The 18,550-nt window shown below is 38.8% G+C and overlaps 2 protein-coding genes across 3 annotated transcripts in view; both read left to right on the top strand.

Moving 5' to 3' along the window:
• The window catches only part of LOC140338164 (natural cytotoxicity triggering receptor 3 ligand 1-like), a 19,229-nt gene extending 10,853 nt beyond the window's left edge, over positions 1-8,376 (top strand). The window contains exons 3-6 of the mRNA XM_072422245.1: positions 180-509; positions 2,231-2,332; positions 3,489-3,563; positions 7,271-8,376. Coding sequence (XP_072278346.1) covers positions 180-509; positions 2,231-2,332; positions 3,489-3,563; positions 7,271-7,359 — 596 coding nt within the window. The 3' untranslated portion in view covers positions 7,360-8,376. The remainder of the gene's footprint in view (positions 1-179; positions 510-2,230; positions 2,333-3,488; positions 3,564-7,270) is intronic.
• Positions 4,233-18,550, top strand: part of LOC140338163 (natural cytotoxicity triggering receptor 3 ligand 1-like) — a 29,774-nt gene continuing 15,456 nt past the window's right edge. The window contains exon 1 of one of the 2 annotated variants that reach the window (XM_072422244.1): positions 4,233-7,402. In XM_072422244.1, coding sequence (XP_072278345.1) covers positions 7,399-7,402 — 4 coding nt within the window. In that variant the 5' untranslated portion in view covers positions 4,233-7,398. Of the gene's footprint in view, positions 7,403-10,971; positions 11,104-18,550 lie in introns of those variants that run through there. The other variant, XM_072422243.1, reaches the window with a different exon arrangement.

Below are 18,550 nucleotides of genomic sequence, written 5' to 3'. Positions count from 1 at the left end.
CGGAGGACGACGCTGGAATTGGAAAACGACGCTGGATGTGCAGCGGGACCATGGAGGTAAGCATGTGACAAAATTACGGGCTTAACCATCCTAGCCTTTTTTTTTTGCCCGTACCAAGGTCGGGCATAACGGCTAGGTGGTTAAAAAGATAATTGTTAACAGATGTTTGATCTTTTCAGCACAACCAATGGTCAGTCTCTCTTCGACTCAAGTTATAATTGAACCAGGAACTGAAAACAATGTTACTTGCAAAGTCACCCAGTTTTACCCAGAAGCTGTACAGATTCGGTGGAAGAAGTACACGAAGGGCTCCAGTATTGGATTACCAGTGGACAGAGACATATATTTCACTGGGCCAGAGGAAAACAGTGATGGGACCTTCAATGCCACCAGCCTGCTGACTGTGAGACCCTCCAGCCTGGAGGAAGATGGAGATGTGTATTCCTGTACTGTGACACATATGTCCTTCAGCCACGACGAAACACTTGTCTTTATTCTGACAGTGAAAGGTAATTAAATGTAGATAATGTAGGACTAGCAAGGTAGTGAGCCTGTGTGACTTCACTGGATAGGTATAGCAGACGGGAACCAGGCACAGGCAGTTCAGTTAGGGTTTATTTACTAAGTCTATTCACACAGAAAAGCATGCAAAATAAACAGAACAATTAAATAAACCCTGGACACTCTAACTGACTGTTAGTTCCCTCACTGTCCAGTTCTGGGCAACCTAACGCAGGTCTCTAATTTCCTAGCAGTAGAGCCTTAACTAAACACTCCTGTGTTGTTGTTGTTTTTTTTGTTTTGTTTAATTCACAGTTCTTCTTTGTACTCCTCCCAACTCACACGCCAAGTTTATATATACAGCATCACTGCCAGGATGGGTTTCAGCCACAATAATTAACTCCTAATCATTAGTATTGGTCGAATATCTCACTATTCGATCCAACGGGACGATTTTGTTCGGGCGATCGAACATCAACGGGACTGTGTAGAGATTCTACAGCCTCCATATACATTTAAAAAGACAGGTGAAGACTCCCACAGCTGTGCACAACACTGTACAAGGCAAGAAAAGAAATCGGGAAGGCGTACTGAACTCATATGACCTCTCAATAGATAGGTCATATGAGTTCAATATGCCTGCGGTCACAGTTGATTGGAGGCACGTGCCCTGCACCCACATGCCTCCAATCAGCTGTGACCACAGTCCCTGGGTTGTACTTATGATAAGTACAGCCCAGGGACTGTGGGAACCCTTATTTCAGGTGAGTTAGTATGAAAAAGGTAAGTACACACAAATCACATGCATTTAATAAAGAATACATTCACATTAAAGTCTGGAATTATATTTTAACCTTTCAGGGAACCAGTAAGAGTTATTATGAACCGCTGTACTTATTCCCCATGTTTGGGAGTTACCTTGTTAAAGGGGACTTCTGAATTCCGGAATTCAGAGCACCAAATTCGCGCTGTTGAATCCCGTGTTTTTCGAGTCGGGTCTAAACGAATTCAAATGGCCATATTTGGGTCGAATGTAAGGGCAACCTGAATTCGAACACCAACACTACTAATCATCCCAAGCCTCTTCAGCTTCCCCACGTGGCCAAGCAGCCCATTGTCCCACAGCCTGGTACTTCAGTTCCATCATCTGGCCAAAAAGAAAACTGCCTGCTCAAACAGAAAAGTATTCTGCATACTGTCTGTACCTTGGATAAATGTATCTATCATCGTGGATGCAACCATGTGTTTTTATTGGCCAGCTGTTACCATATGAAAATCTCGTAGTAAATGAAGCCATACGCCATTGCAAAGGTTCTTAAAGAGTTTTTTATTCTCAAAACAAATATGTACTTTGCCTAAAGTAACATGAACCTGGCCTGAGGAAATATGGGGACTTTTCACTGCTTCCCATACAACCACTGGCCCTGTACCCTATGACAAGGAGATTGGGGGGAGTGTGGACTCCTTGTGAACCCTGCAATCAAGAAAAATGTGACTCTGCCTAGTACAGAAAAACAACATGCTTTGCTATAAAGGCCTTTGTTTATAAAGCAGTAAATCTGACATTCACTGAAACATTCCCTGGTCTACCCGTGTTTAGATGGCACTGATGCATTCACCACCAGCGAACCACCAGTAAATTTTTATGTTACTTTTTGTATTTTGCATACTGTACATCATTGGTTTAATTCATTGTTTTTTAATTATTTTCAACTTTATGTCATTACAGAGCCATCCACCTACAGAATACTGAATGTTGGAGGGATAACATCAATAATATTATTAGTAATAATAATAGCTCTATTATGTGTTATATTCTGGGGATTTCAAGGTAAAACAACTTCTTCCCACCACACATTTTTCATCAAAGTAAAATGATAAAATTCCTAATAAAAATTAGTTCATTTTTGCTTAGAAGTCCTTCAAACCGACCTTCCTTACCCCCAAACCTGGGTTGGGCTGTCTGGGTTAGATTAAGTGAGAGAATTATGGAGCGTTTGCTGGTGGTTAAAGAGACAGAAGTGAACCTGTCCTCTAATAAAGCTCAGAATTCTTTTAGAAAATTTCAGAAAGTGTCCAAATTGTTGGTTTTGTTTCCCTACTGGGCCATTCACATACCGACACATTTGCAAAATTTCCTTTTACAACTACAGTAAACAACAGTGAACAGATTCATGGTTACAGCTTTAATTATCTAAAAAAGCTGATTCTGCATTGTGAAAGATTTCAAGTGTAACATTATCGCTCTTCTTGGGGTTGAAATAGTTTATGTTCAGAAAGCCCTACATTTTTGTGAACATTTCCTCATATCTTATAGTTGGTAAAACTGTTCAGCACCAATCCTCTTTAATTTTGCAAAGTTAAAATAGGAGTGGTAGAGAATTCCAAAGTACAGGTTGACATTCAAAAATCTGGAATGTCCGGACCTGTGCCAGATTTTTGAAAATTCTGGATTTTTTTTCTTACCTCCAAACACAGGCCAGTCTTCCTCTCGCAGCACTGGCACAGTTCCAGGGAGCAGGCAGCAGGGATGTCTCAATGTGTATTTAGTTTAGCAAGCAAGACCTAACAGCTGTTTCAGCAGAACAGCGCCATCAAAACATAAATGGCTAAACAGTGTACTACAGTCCCTGTATTAAACATGCAATCTGAAATTCATGCCTGGAAACTGAAGCATCCGGAGTATCGATGGCCAGATTTTCGATTGTCAACCTGTACTACAGAAGACTGTCAGAAACATAATAAAGAAATGCTACATGAAGTAGAAAGTACCCAGAGATTGAGAATATGAAATATAAGACTACTAGAGGATTTACATTTCAAATAGAGGTTCCAGTGTCTTCATTCATAAACATAAGCCCCTCTTTACTTTTCTTACATATTTGTTGAATCTCAATTTTTTTATTCTTATTTCTATCAATTATTATCTTGTTTATGGTTGTTTAAAACATTATTCTAATGTTTTTGCTATTTTTCTTTCTTTCTAGGAAAAAAACAAGCAGACAATAAAATACACAAAGGAGACATTGCACATTCACAAAGGAGAAATATAATTGAGAAAGGTACTTTTTTGTATTTCACTATTTTATTAGGCAATATTAGCCGTAGATATCACAAAAACAGTATACCAAAAACATATTGATTGGAGATGAGTCAAAAAAGGCAGCAAATAGACCTACCTTAAACTACAACATATATATGAACAACCAAAATGTTTTGGTAGAGGTAGGCCAGTCTTCAGGAAAAAAAAGTGCTATCTGGTGTTATAATGTAAGTTAATTTGAGTAACAGTAATTAAATTATATATTCTTGTACAGAACCTTTGCACCTTGGTATAATATTACCAAATGTGAGGCTTTCTCACCAATACACCCTTGGAAACAACCAGGGGAGGGCTGTGGATTGAGGATGGGGATCCGGGGTGGAACCATATACCATCTAAGGATAGTTTTATAACTCACTTCTGTTAGAGCTGTATTTAAGGAGACTGTAATGCGCCTGGGCACACAAACCACAGCCAACTCCAAGAATCCTTTTATCAAGCTTTATTGTCATCATTAAACAAGACAAGGGTATTTGACAGATCATAAGTCCAATAAGCGTGGTACAGGTGGGTAAGGCAAAGGCAGGTCAGGAACAATCCGAGGTCAGGGCAGGCAGCAGGCAAGACTGGTCACAAACAATCCAAGGCCAGGGCAGGCAGAGTTCAGGCAGAATCAGGCATCAGACCAGGTCGCTATTAGTAATGACACAACTGGTTAATATGAGCTAACACAAAGAACGCACCAAAGCACACTGTACTCACAGAGGCTTATAGCAGGCAATGGTGTTCAGGACATGTTCTCCTTAAATAGCCAGAGTGCCCAATGACCTTGCGCCATTTGATTGGGGAATAAGTGAATCCCCTGCGGCCAATTGGCCACAGGGAATTCAAACTAACTATGTCCCGCCCCGTGGGCGAGGCAGCCACACCCTCGGGGTACAAGAGGCACGCGTAGTAGCGCGCGCACCTCTTCCCACAGCACCCTTGGGACGTGCACTACTTTGCACATCCACAGGAGTGCTGAGAACAGGATTTTCTGTAATCACGTCCATAGAGATGCTGGGGATGCTGTCTGACCAAACAGTAATTCGGCTAGAACAGATCCCTCTGCCTGCAGGGAGAGACACGCTGCGAGCAGGGCAGCAACCTCAGCCATCCTGCCTGCTGCAGCGGCATCTCCCTCTGCAGCTGAGATCCCCAGGGACACCGCGGGCTCACTGGACAGGTAAGTTCCTTGCAAAGACTTTTTATAAACTGTACACCATTTTCTGCCAGTCCTGCACCTCTCTTCAACACAGGCAAGTTGGCTTCCCACTGAACCATATAGGGGAATTTTTCAACAATATTATAGAGGGACTGATGGATTTAGAAATTTTACCTTTAGACAAAGGATCAGACCTGCAAGTGGCATCAAAAGGAATCATGAGATCCAGGAAAGTAATCTGTGTGAGTTTAGAGATGAGAAAAGAAGAGATTTGTAAAAAATAGAAAATAAATTCAGCCCGGCTCCCCATGGAATCGCCATCTTGAATAATGCATTTATTGATCTACCATCAAAAAGTAGATGGGATGCAACACAAGCCAAAATTAGTATTGTAAGGAATATATTTTTGCTGATTTTTGAATTTAAGTTGTTTTTGTGTTTTTTGCTATATTTTGCAGATAATTGAGTTGTGTTGAAACAATAGTTATATCCTCATCAGTAGGTCAATATTTGCTCCATCCTTACCTTGCAGCTTCTTACCTTGAAACATCTTGCTCAGCGAAGTTGTTAATTAAGTTTTTTCTTACTGACTAACTACTAAGTGTCTTCCACCTAGTTGTCTGACTATATAAAATGTGATGTGATTTTAAAGTTTTGAGAAGAAGTGATATAACTACATGCTTGAGCTGCTTGTGTTATTCACTTAGGTAATACTTGTTACGGTGATTTCCTTAAATCACCTTAACAAGTATTACCTTATCACAACAGGTATTACCTTATCACAACTTCCCTGACTTTTCCAAAGCTCAAAACGAGTTAATAAAGAATTATCCATGATTTTAGTAGGTTTAAAATTGGGATATCTCATTAAATTCATGTGCCAACCACTGCAGGTACAAAAGTAGTGAACAGCTTTTAAAAATTGCAATAGACCCAGTGGGGACATAATAAACCAGTATTGTCAGAAATAACATCCCTGGCCCAAAACCAACATATATCTACCATCAGGGTCTCTAATAACGTCATAGGCTCCTAGCAAACCAAAAGCCACCCCTCCTCTTCTCCTACACAGATGCTCTGCTATAAAGCCCTTTTTTGTGAAGGGAATGATAACAGGTGCTGCAGCTGCACCCAGAGGCTCCAAAGTAGGCATGGAGCAAACCTTCATACATCAGAGAGTGTACCTGTGTAGATAATGTATAAGGTGACAAGAAGTGTCAGCTAATGCTTAGCTAAGAGGTGAGGTCTCTTAGAAAGTGATTTCACTGCTATGCACCAAATAGAGGGCTGTACATGGATCTTATAGGATAGTGAGGTACACACAGATGGGAGAATGGCTTTTGACATTTTTAGGAAGGTCTTAGGCTCTGTAATGAAAAAGACTTTCTATTTCATGTATTTAAGAGGAGACAATGAATACCAGGGTCTTAGGAATATAGAGAATATATGAAATATACATAAAAAATATGAAATATTGAAATAGCGAGTCTCTCCAAATCCCCTGAGCAAGCCTTATTGGCGAAATGCATCAGGAAACACAGAGACAAGTTTTATCATACTGGAAATATGTAGCTGGATAACCATTCTATAACTGGCATACCTTTGTGTTTATTTCATACAACAGTAGTGGAGATTTGTTAGTAACACTATTATATGCTTACATAAGTAAATTATTTTTGATCCAGCTTTCCTCCTCACGAATACATAGGCTTGGTAACCCCATTATTGTTAGTTAAAAGCTCCCTTGGTTATCCTATATGTTTAATGATCTGGTATGAAGCATGCTTTGCTATTTTTAAAGATGGCTGCTTCATTCCTAGCATTGAGCAATGGGGCCATTTAGGTATGACCTGGATGGGGGAAGTAGGTCCAAGAGTGCAGAGGACATGGATAGAGATGAATAAGAAAAAGGCCTGAAACTGTAAGATAATACAGTGCCTCCTCACTGAGACATGATCTGAGTACTGTACAATCTCCTGATGAAAGAAAACTTTAACTTTGATGACTCACTAGCCCGCTCCTAATTTTTATTACATATAGTTTTAAATACAATAGTAAGTGGATTATTGTCTACTGTACTGACACATTTCTCAGTTGGGGCTGCATTTATTTATCCCCCCAACTAAGTGGAGACATTAGCACTTACCTGGTTTCCACAGATATTTTGAAGGATTGGCTCCTTATTATCACACACCTGTAGTCTGTATAGATTGTATAAACAAGACTAAATATCTATAAAGAATTTTTAGTCAGCAAAATTACAATGCAGTCACTATGAAGCTCACATTAGAAACAATGGAATAGTTACATCCCAGCTCTGACAGAATGAATTTTAATTCTTTCCCATTCTATCCAAAACTAAAAAGAAATGCCTGGATTTAAGTTTTTCCTGTTACCAGTTTAACAGGAGTTTCCCTTAAAATGCTGAGATAAGAAATCAAGTCTTAATGTTTGCAAGGAAAAAAACATAATTACTGTTTGTCAAATGTCCTCACTAACTGCATTCTTTTTTACATTTCTAGGAGATTCATCGGGATCAGATACTGGTAGTGACAAATACAAGCGTGAGAATAAGATAAATCAACTTGCAGATATGTTTAACACATTTTAGAATATCAGCACAACCCTTATTCCATGAGAACTGTTAGTGATGAGTAAGTAGAGGAGACCTGACTAGTAATGGCCTTTGGTATATACAAAATATGTTTGAATGAGTTTGAATTTCAATTTCCCGCACACGCGCCTACGTCATCGCCCAGGGACACGTACACGCTTCTTCTCGGAGAAGGCACCCGACGCTGGAGGACGATGCTGGAGGACGATGCTGGAGGACGATGCTGGAACACGATGATGGATGATCGCAGCGGGACCGGGTAAGTAATGATTTTCATACAGTGAGAAAAGTTCGGGTTTATCAATAATTGCAATTTTTTTAACCCAAACCAAGGTCGGGTTTAACAGTCGGGTTTTTAATCCCAATTTTTGTTTTTATCTTCTTAGGAAACTGCCTTTTTCTGAATATTGGCATGGCAGTAGCTTGCTTGTTGCACACAATTTGAACTGTTACACTATCTGTCCCAAATTGACAACACTGGCTTCGCGTGAGTCCATGAGAGAACTGGCACTGTGTGTCACCCAAGATTCCTCCTGCTGGCAACAAAAGAATGTGCAATCATACAGCTGTATATTACATCTATGTACTATGCTGGACAGTACTGACGAGGGACATCCTTCCAAATCCTTACAAGTGTTAATTGTCTGTTAATTGCAATAATCCTGCAACCTTACTAGGAACATTATCTACTCCATAAAGTTCCATTTACCCAGCACATCTCCCTCCCTCCTGCCATGGCACAACACTCCCCCCTACTGTGACTATATAACCACTGTTTGTACTGGTCCAGTTTTGGTCATACCAATGCCTATTGGAGCATATTGAAAATCATGTGACCTGGAAAGTCACATCGCCAGCTCCCTAAACTATGGGGCATCTCGGCTTTGTTTCCCTTATTAAGCCATACACGAGTCAATTTCTATGATTAAACAGTAAATGTAATTGTTGTATACAATGGACTACAAATCAATCCTTTATTTCTGAATTTAAACAAATAAAAGCACTCTATGTTGAGCGTAGAATCAAAAGAATCTTGATCAATCAAGTCAGAAAATTTCCATTAATTGTGTGAGTATCTAATGGGTTTTTGGGACCTCTTGATAGATTTTTGATTGAAATTAGAATAAACACACATACACTCATCTTCATTATTTAGGGATATATCAGGGGGACAATATTATTATTATTATTATTATTAATAATAATAAACAGGATTTATTTAGCGCCAACATATTACGCAGCGCTGTACATTAAATACGGATATAGTGATAGATTTCCTTTATGCCCCTGTAAGCACACAGCAGCCGTCCAACTGAACAAGAGCTTACATAAAGTTTGCAAACTATACTGACAGCATGATGGTAATGCCATACCAACACATAGCTAGCATAAAACAGGGATCGACAACTATTCGGACCTCACGGACCACTAAATTCATAATTTTACTGCGGACCATTAATGTGAATTATTTTAAAAATATAAATACATTTGTAAAATAATGATCTTCCTAATGGTGCTGACAAGGACTGTGGCGGCTCTGATTCATTGATCAGCTCACGGTAAGTGAAGTATTACTGTTGTTACTATTATCATTAGTTGCATTATCTTTGGTATTACTAAAGAAATGCAAAATATTGGTTTGTTTGTCTCACTCATTATGGGTTCATTTCAATCTAAGACCAAACAAGAAATGATAGTTATCAAACTATTTGATGCCAATAAATATAACATAGTTATGGAAAATACACAGTTATGGTTATACTTACCTAAAAGAACATCTGAGAAATAAACAAATAAAATAAAACAATCGTATGAGAATAAGGATTGTCAGAGCGTGGTGACTGTAATGGTGGAAACAATACTGAAGCGTACGGTTCGGTAACAGTTCCCTCATAAAACTTATGACTACACTGACGCCACGCTGCGCCTCCCTTGTTTTTCTGTCTCTAGCACAGTTTGTGAATTTAGCGCAATATAAAGGCGAAAATTGTCATTCAGAATATATGAATTTATTCGAATATTATTTTTGTTTTATTACTAATGTAGCCCTGTTATGGGGGGGGTCATGTAAATGACTCCCACAAAACAAGCTATGGCGCTAACCTGTAGATAACAAAGAGGATCCTGAGCCTTCGCTATATGGAAGAGTGAGGATAATAATAAAGTTGGCAGTGCCTCCACCCAGGACAGGGTCTCTGTTAGCAGAGGGTCTCCCTTCCTGGGACATTAACCAGAAATAATAACACCAATATAAAACAACATCTGAGGAACCACTACACCCAGCATTCAACATTAACCATTGCAGCTAAATGAACACACAGGTTGGAGTATTTGTAAGCTTTATATCTCAAAACGGTAATAACAATATATATCGTCAATGAACAGCAATGAGTACACATAACACGCACATAGCAGTCCTGAGGAGAATTGTGCACAGATATACCCGGGTATATATACAGTCTATTACCACAAATACCTCCAGTACTGATCAGTGTCAGGATGAGTTGCAGAGGCCTCTGGAGTTGAATGTAGTAAAGATGTCCTGATGAGATGATCCTCCAAAACAGCAAGGAAATCTTCCAACCAACAATTGGGCTGTGTATGCTGTGATCCTGGATTGCAGGGATGCAGGCAATGTCTCTGGAGTTCAGGAACAATCTGCCCTACCACTTAAACCCTAGCAATCACACTAATCTGCCAATGCAACCGGACCTCTGCTACCTATGGGCCATCGGATGCCTAACCTATGCTAGATTTAACTAGACAGAGGGTGCAGATCAGGAAAGATAATTGAAAAGGGCAGCACACATATATATTTGTGTATATAGCAGATACACTGACAGTAGGGATATCCCAAAGTGATCTCTGATAAGATATCACATATACCCCAATACTACAGAGGGAATTATTATAATAATGCACTACATAAAGGCAAGGCAGTCAGTGTGTTCTAAAAAAGGGGATGCAGGGATCCATCCTGGCTGAGCACATGTTCTCATCTCTGTCCCTGTACCTCCTGCATTTTTCTATATCCTGATGGGGTTTCCCAAGCCACTATCAGGGGCAGAAAAACTTCAACAACTTTATTTGCTATTTACAAAATTACAACTTAGCAAGCAGATAGAAAAAGGCAGACCCCTACACTAATAAAACATAAAAATTGCAAATGTCCAAATTTTTCTGTGGACCACCATGTTGGCATCCACTGGCATAAAATACTTCAAACCTAAAGCCGCATACACACGTGCAATTATAGTCATTTGAAAGGATCTTTCACCATCCTTTGCAACGACTAAGCACTCCACAATGCATGAACAATGTTGTACTTACAGCACATCTGCTCACTTTCATTACGATCGTTTGTCATTTATCGTCCATGGATCCGCCACTTCAGATTCTCGTCCGATATCGGCCCTGAATCGATTATCGGGCGAGAAGCATTGGAATTGTGTACGTGGCTTAACAGTTCCAATGGCTTAAATTTTTTTTTTGAACTATCCTGTATGCTGGATCTTACAAATGCAATCCTGCCCCCTACTGCTGAATGTTTGGGAACTGAAAGTGAAAGTAAAAATAGAATAAATTCTGAAAAAGCATTATGTTCCCTGCACAGAGGGTTCAGATCAGACGAATCCTTATGTGCCTCAGATGGCAGTCGCAAGATGTGGCATGGCCAGAAGTTCCAGGGGTGGAAGATTATTATTATAATCAGCTTTTCCTTCATTTGTTATTCACTATCAGGTAATTGTATCTTTTTGTATCTTCCTGATTGTCAGAGTAAATATCAGGGTGTGTCAGGGTAAGGATTGTAGTGTTTGAGTTGTGCAGGGCTGCAATTGTCTTGTGTAGTATTCAATGCTATGGTTTATGAATTTAGTTCTTTTTAGTTTCAAGTGTTACAAGAGATAGGAAGATCATTGCACAAACAACAAAAACAGCTGCATACAGCCACAGAATTGTGATCTGTCCTGGGGACCAGGAATGTCTCTTCTAATGCTAGGAATTTTAGGATACAATGGGGCTGATTTAGGAGAAATAAAGACAAGGAAATCTGCTACTTTGGCTTCGGAACTCTGAAACTGGTGGATGGCATTGAAGAAGAATGCATGTTTGTTTGTAAAAATAAAAAGCCGCAGAAAAGTTTATGTGATCTGGAAAAATCTCCCATCCATGGGGCTTAGTTTTGTATTTTGCGAGTTTGCTTTTGTATGAACAGAATAGGGTGCATAGATCCGCAGTGCATAAAGGAAAGTGAATAGCAATATTCACTCTAATTTATAAATGACCCCTATTTATAATTCTTCACCCATATAAATTTTATCCCCACAAACAAAATAATGGGGGGACAGTAGAGCCCCCATAGCTTTTATTCTAGTAGCCAGGGATCCTCTTGCAACTTTTAACAATCCAATCCAAAACAGAGTTGTCAGATTCTGAGCCTCATCCCCTGAGATATCAATAAAAATTAGAACTACCGTAAGTAATATATAGTAATATTATAGTAATAGTATATATAAGTAGTAATGCATACAAATATGATTTTTCCTACCCTGATAAAATAAATAATAAATATACTATATTCTCTTGTAACCTTTAGGTAATACAATAATCTCTCCCTCTAAATCCTTATTCATTTAAAGGGTAAGGTATTAAAAGTATCAGAATGTATTAGTTTATGCATGCATACTGTACAGTAGCCAAATTAGCTTCTTTCTAATTGAAATAAAACAAATTGTTGGTCTGTAGACATGTAACAGTTGTAACACAAATGAGTATTTAAATTTTTTTTTATCTTTTGTTGGTGGTTGAACTTTTTTGCAGCAACTGGAAATTGCAGTGTTAAACCCAGACATTTTTTTGAAGAAATTTTAGGCGGGTGGCAACCCCTGTATTGTGACCCAACTCTTCAGTAACCACCCAAAAATAACCAGGTGGTTACTGAAAAGTGTCGGGTGGTGCGCCCAGCTAAAAGGGGCTGGATAGAACACTGTATTGGTTCTATTAAAATAGACCTCTGGCTACATACACACGTGCAATAACCAACGACAAAAGACTGAACGATCCATGAACGAGTACTGTACGTACAGCTCCGTTCTGCTCAATGGAGGGGGGAACAATGGAGTGGCTCCCCGCTCTGCTCTCTCCCCTTTACTTTATTTACGAACCTTCGTCAAGAACCATTGCACGTGTGTACGTAGCCTTTTTCTCTGTGTTATTTGTACACCAATCTCAAATACCCATTCCTAATCCATTTAGACGGTCTATGTCTTAAGTATACCCCTGAGAAATACAATAGATGAAACACGTAGGGTAGACAGACTCTACACGGCTACATTCAGTAGTAGTCTGTCTAGCATGAAAATCCTTATCCCATAATGATATAATGGGCCTTGGGCAAATTTATCTCATTGACCTATTGTATGTTCAGTTTGTTTATGTATGAATATTGAATATCAATACACATTTATTATTTGTAGCCAAAAAAAAAAAACTCTTTTCACTATAATTATTTTGTTAGCGATTGGATATTTCTTTCCTTTTTTTTTTTTTTTTTGCTTGTAGTTTACTGTAAAGATAATCAGAAACAATGGATCCTAATATTGGGAAACACATAGGCATGTTGTAAAGTTATCAATCAGATTCCAATCTCCTGGCTTCAGGTTGTGTGTACCAGGAATCTGGTCTGGATCTGGAATGGATAAATTACACATATTCAGACAAATCATTATGAAACTGAGGATATAACTAATCTAATTTATCATTTCTAGCACTTCATATCTACACAATATTTATTTCCAAACCTTCTTTCTGATGCTTTGCTGGTTTCACTAACTGGCCATGCCTGGCAACAGCTATATTCACATCTACAGCACTTAAATATGGTTGATAAGTAAAAATTAAATAAATTAGTTGATTAAAGCTTACTAAACAGAATTTGTACTTCACATAAAAGGAAAGACAACCTGTTTATGTAAGGTAAAAATTCTGTTTGTTTTGTTTGTTATGCTATTTAGAATGAATTTGAACGCAGAGCCTCCCGGGATACCATGTCATGCATACCAGGAGGCTCTTGGGTGCTACTTTTGCACATGCCCGAGCCCTATAATGGGTGCTTTGTCCTGGAATATTTTATAAGCATATTAGATGAGTTTTGCAAAGTTCCTCTGCTGCCTTCCTTTTATCCTTTTCGTGGCAGCCCACGTCTTTTTGACAGAATTCCATGTGACCTTTTTTTCCTTAGACACAAAGGGCCTGATTTATTAAAGATCCCCAAGGCTGGAGAGGATACGCTTTCATCAGTGAAGCTGGGTGATCCAACAAAGAAGAAGCCCTTTCAAAAAAGGAAGAAAAAAAATTGTCGATCTTATGCATGTGGAGTATGCTATGCATTAGCTAAAAAATGGCATTCTCTTTCACTCATTGTGCATGCTTTTTCATAGCTGAATATCTAATCCAGCTGCACATGGAACTCATTTTGTATTTCAAGTTTCAGGGCACACTGCCTATATTTATTCCCAAAAACCGTCCACAAAATCCAATCTCCAGGGATTTCCCTCACAAGGCATTAGTGACACAAATGTTAGCCTCCTTGCTATCTTTCTTTGACACTTTTGGTTCCACAGAGCTAAATATTGTGACCACTCAGCCTGTCCTCCTGAACCACTTGGCCCCAGGCTGCCATTCCCCCCTAGTCCGAAAGATCTGCTCCTCTCTATTATCAATGGCCAGGCGCTCCAGAGCAATCCTTGATTTCTTTCCCAGAGTGCCTGGCCCACCCATTCCTTCCAGAACATTCTGGGCCTGGATCCCAAAAAAGAGCTGCAAATCTACAGCACAACACTTACTGACAACCTTATCCAGGCCCTTTATTACTTTTACCATGTGAAAACGATGTATATGATGCCAAATGCCCTCCGAATATGGCATCTCATACTTCATTCTATTGGAGTACCTATGGAAGCCTACTGGATTCAGCTAATTATAGCAGCAGGATGTCAATTATTATTTTCTCCTTTAGATACTTACAATTCCCCCAGGTGTGGGGTATCTTTAACATCCTGATATATAGTACAAATCATATGTAAGTAAGGAACTACTCATTTATCTTGGCATCCAGCAAGCATTGTGTTTTTGGTAGGGAGGTGCTGCTGGACATTGGAGTGCAGCGTCTGCATTCTAACTTCTGCAAAAAATAATTTGCTTACCTAAATGTCTTATCTGTGTATGTAACAGCAGAATTTGTTGAGCTGAGGAGGGAGGGAGAAGGAGGTGTTAATTTTAGGAAACAGAACTTGACAGGGACTTTTTAGGAGGCCACTATTGAAGTCTCTGGCTGATGAGAACTGTTCAAACTCATATTTATTCACATCTCAAGTGTTCTCTTTTCACATGCTTTAACTTTTCATTATACATAAAATGTTTTTGCTCCAACTCTTACAAATTCATACAGCACTTACAGTTTTTTTAGCATAATAAACGTTTCTAATGTTTGCTATCTCTTGGCACAGAACATTTATAATTGCTGACATACAATACCTGTTGGCTAATTTCTATGCAAAGGTTTCCTTCTATGTATATTTATTACATTTATTAATAAACTTTAAATAAAAAACATAAAAATCTTTTAAAAAAAGATTGCATAAAAATACTAAAACCTGTAATATACCTGTACAGTAGCATGTATAATATATATAATAATTATAATATAATAAATATAATATAATAATAAATATAATATAATATATAATAATAGCATGTAATATAATTATATATATATATAATATAAAGATTTCTTTGTATTAGAATCAATACAGCTAGCTTGTATTGAATCCAATACAAAATTATTTGAATTTCCGTCCACGCCTCCCGCGTGAAACCCGGTCAAACCAGGAAACCCCAGAGAACTCTGTAGTCTCTGTAGTCGCCGGCTGAGGATTGAAGAAAGAAAACGTGTCCCGAGGACCTGCAGGGACGAGCAGGATGCCAGGGGAGGCCAATGGAAGAAGGTGAGTTTTTTTTTTTAATTTTTTAGTGACCCTGAGTGTGGCTCGGAATTACCACTTTTTGCACGTAAAATCCACCCCAGATCACACTTGGGAATACCGCTAGGGGGGTTCATTCAGACCCTTTCTCTTGTATCTGACACAGTTTTCTCCCCTGCTCTTTTTAGTTGGGCTCACCAGCCAGCACTTTTCAGTAACCACCGGGTTGTTTTGGGGTGGTTACTAAAAAGTTGGGTTACAATACAGGGGCTGCCACCCACCTACAATTTCTACCAACCTTGCTTTAACATTTTGGGTAACATTGTGACACTTATAGCTATCAGCCACACAGACATATAAGCTCCAGTCAGTCGTAGACAGGGAGCAGCCTTACAGGTTCTAGGGAGATATAGATACTTTTATTGAAAGTTTCCAACTGTTCTTGCCAAAGACTCTCTGACGTGAACATGCCAGAGCATGTTCATGATCACAACAAAATATCACAGACAGGAATGGCATCATGCATAGTAAATCTGTAGTCAGTCCTCAATTTACACCATAAAGGTAATTATAACAACCTCACGATGATGGGGTAGATTCACTTCTAGTCCTTACTACAATTTCTTCAGTCTGGCCCATCAGAATATGCATGCAGCAGTGTTTATCCTTGGAAAGTCTGTTTCATTCTCCCTTTCTTTGTTTGACTACACATCATCATACAGATTAATCAAGAGTTTGTGGGGGGATGTGTCACTTGTTATTAGGTGACCAACGGGACTAAATGAAACTGCAGAGGACCTAAGACTAGAGGACATCCATTTAGGCATAACATTGCATTGGAATGCATTGAAATCCATGTCCAGTACCTAAGCAGTCAGAAGAAGTTAGAAACAAAGGTCTTACCATGACCACTGAAGTCTGCCTCCCCTTAGATGTCACAGTCTCTCGGCGTGGAAATCCCTTAACCTGAATCCCGGGTCATTCAGTGCCAAGAAAACTGTCCCTGGAATTTGGGAGTCCAAATCAGTACTATAACTGGATTCCAAACTAGTGGATATTTATTATATGTAGATAGAGAATACAATAGTCAGACAGCAATCTGAACAAAAGCATTGGTAGAGTCTAAGGCCCTGGTTCAGCACCAGTGTTTGCCAGATGCCGATCCCCCAGGACTTTTGTGTACAAGAGATTGCGTCTGGTGAAGGACTGATGAGGTTTAGGAGTTCACAGATAATGCAGTATCAAAATTTCACCAAAGGCAATTCCAAAATACTGAGCCAGAAGTCATATACAGGTAATCCATCCACCAGAGTAGGTATCCAAGGGGAAAGACACAGCCGAGTCAGGGTCACGGGCAATAGGTCGGTCCAGGCAGCATACAGTAATAGGGTCAGGAACACGCAAAGAGAGCAACAGTAAATCTCACAAAATAACATACCAGCAGCAAGTCAGCCCAGCATTAGGCATTGGTCTGTGTTTGTCTGTCATTTGCAACCCCTATTTAATGTACAGCACTGCATAATATGTTGGCGCTATATACATCCTGTTTAATATTAAAATCCCCTCCAGCAGTGCACAGAGTATGTGCAGGAGATGCCAAAAAAGTACATTTCAGGCTGCACAGCTAAAGGGAAGCAGGGATACTCCTATTTCCTTGCTGGTGCAAATCCCCTTCAGCTGTGCACAGCCTAAGAGTATGTGCAGGGGGTGCCAAAAAATTACATCCCAGGCTGCACAGCTAAAGGGAAGCAGGGGATGCTCCTATTTACTTGCTGCTGCACATGACATCGCTGGACAGAATAAATGGGGTGTGCAATGGTGCACAGCATGGGATTGTTGGCCCGATAAGCATCTGCTATCATAGGGATTCTAGGAGTTTCTCTAACATTTATAGTGTAAGAAAATCAAAACAATGTTAAAATAATAAGAGAGGGCAAGGGGTGTCTAAACATAGATGCTACAGCCAACCGGTCAAAGAGTTATACATCAGCCCAGTAATAGTTACAAGGCATTCTAAAAGTTGGACAGAGTTTACTTATTAAAAACATTTTTTACAGTTTTCTAGAAAAGAGTGTGTGTAAAACCTTGAAAGAATAATCATTGTTTTGTTCCAGTAATTAAATCTGCAAATATAATGTAGCACACAGAATAGAAGCAAAAAGAGGCCAAAGCGATACCCAGTCTAATAATTACCCCCACCCCCTACCCAGTATATTTCTACACATGGGCCAATTATTTTCTAGACGTCTTACAAACCAAAAATATTATGTGTATATTTATTTTTTTAGTTATAATGCAGAATAAAGGAGCAAATACTTTTGTGATATGCAAGATTGGGGATATCTTATCATTTTACTATAGCTTTCGGAAAATATTTGTTTTTTGAATTACATTATTCAATGTAATTCAAGAGGTGTAAGAAATAGAAAACAATCCAACAACAGTCAAAGCAGAAGAAGAAATCTTTGGATCCTGTTTACAGCAGTGCCTTGCAGTAGTGCTTATGAAAGGAGTTTACATGATCACAGACATTCATCAAGCTTTTCCTTGCCAGAGCATCACAAATCTTACCGTCATTATTCAATATTGTTATACATTTAGTTCATCTATTATGGTGGTTTAGAATAGTTTAATATATTTTATTGTATGTTTAAAGTTTTTATTCTGTTTCCTCTTGGTATATAATAACTATTTTTTATTGTTATTTTTTTTCTATGCCTCTAAATGATCTGGTTTTAAACCTAAAACACACCTGTATTGTAACAAGGTTGCTTTCTACAATTGAATAATAATGCATATGGTGAATAATAGCCCATTTATTATTTCTGTTTCTTTAGCATACAAAACAATACTTAATTTCCATTCACGTTTTTGTGCACACCCCACGCGTACCTTTGTATTTGTATGTGGTGGGGGGAAAGGCAAATTTAAGAGCAATTTATTTATTTTAGTAATGTTTTAAGTCTTTTTTATTAATATTTTACTTTATTTAAATCCACACAGGAATAAAATACAGTAAAATGTTCCTCACCACACTGTAGGTTTAATACTCAATTGGGTTGAGAGGGATTTAAAGTTCATGTTTTCTTCCTGTATCCCCTGACACTTGCAGGTTCCTCCACTGCACATTGGGATTTGAACTGAAGTGAATGTTCACGATCAACCCAAAACCAAACAAGAAAAATAAATTATTCATGAATCCCCTA

This window comes from Pyxicephalus adspersus, chromosome 9 (genome assembly GCF_032062135.1).
Source record: "Pyxicephalus adspersus chromosome 9, UCB_Pads_2.0, whole genome shotgun sequence".
In the NCBI taxonomy this organism is placed as follows: domain Eukaryota; kingdom Metazoa; phylum Chordata; class Amphibia; order Anura; family Pyxicephalidae; genus Pyxicephalus; species Pyxicephalus adspersus.
This window is presented reverse-complemented; position numbering and strand designations above follow the sequence as displayed.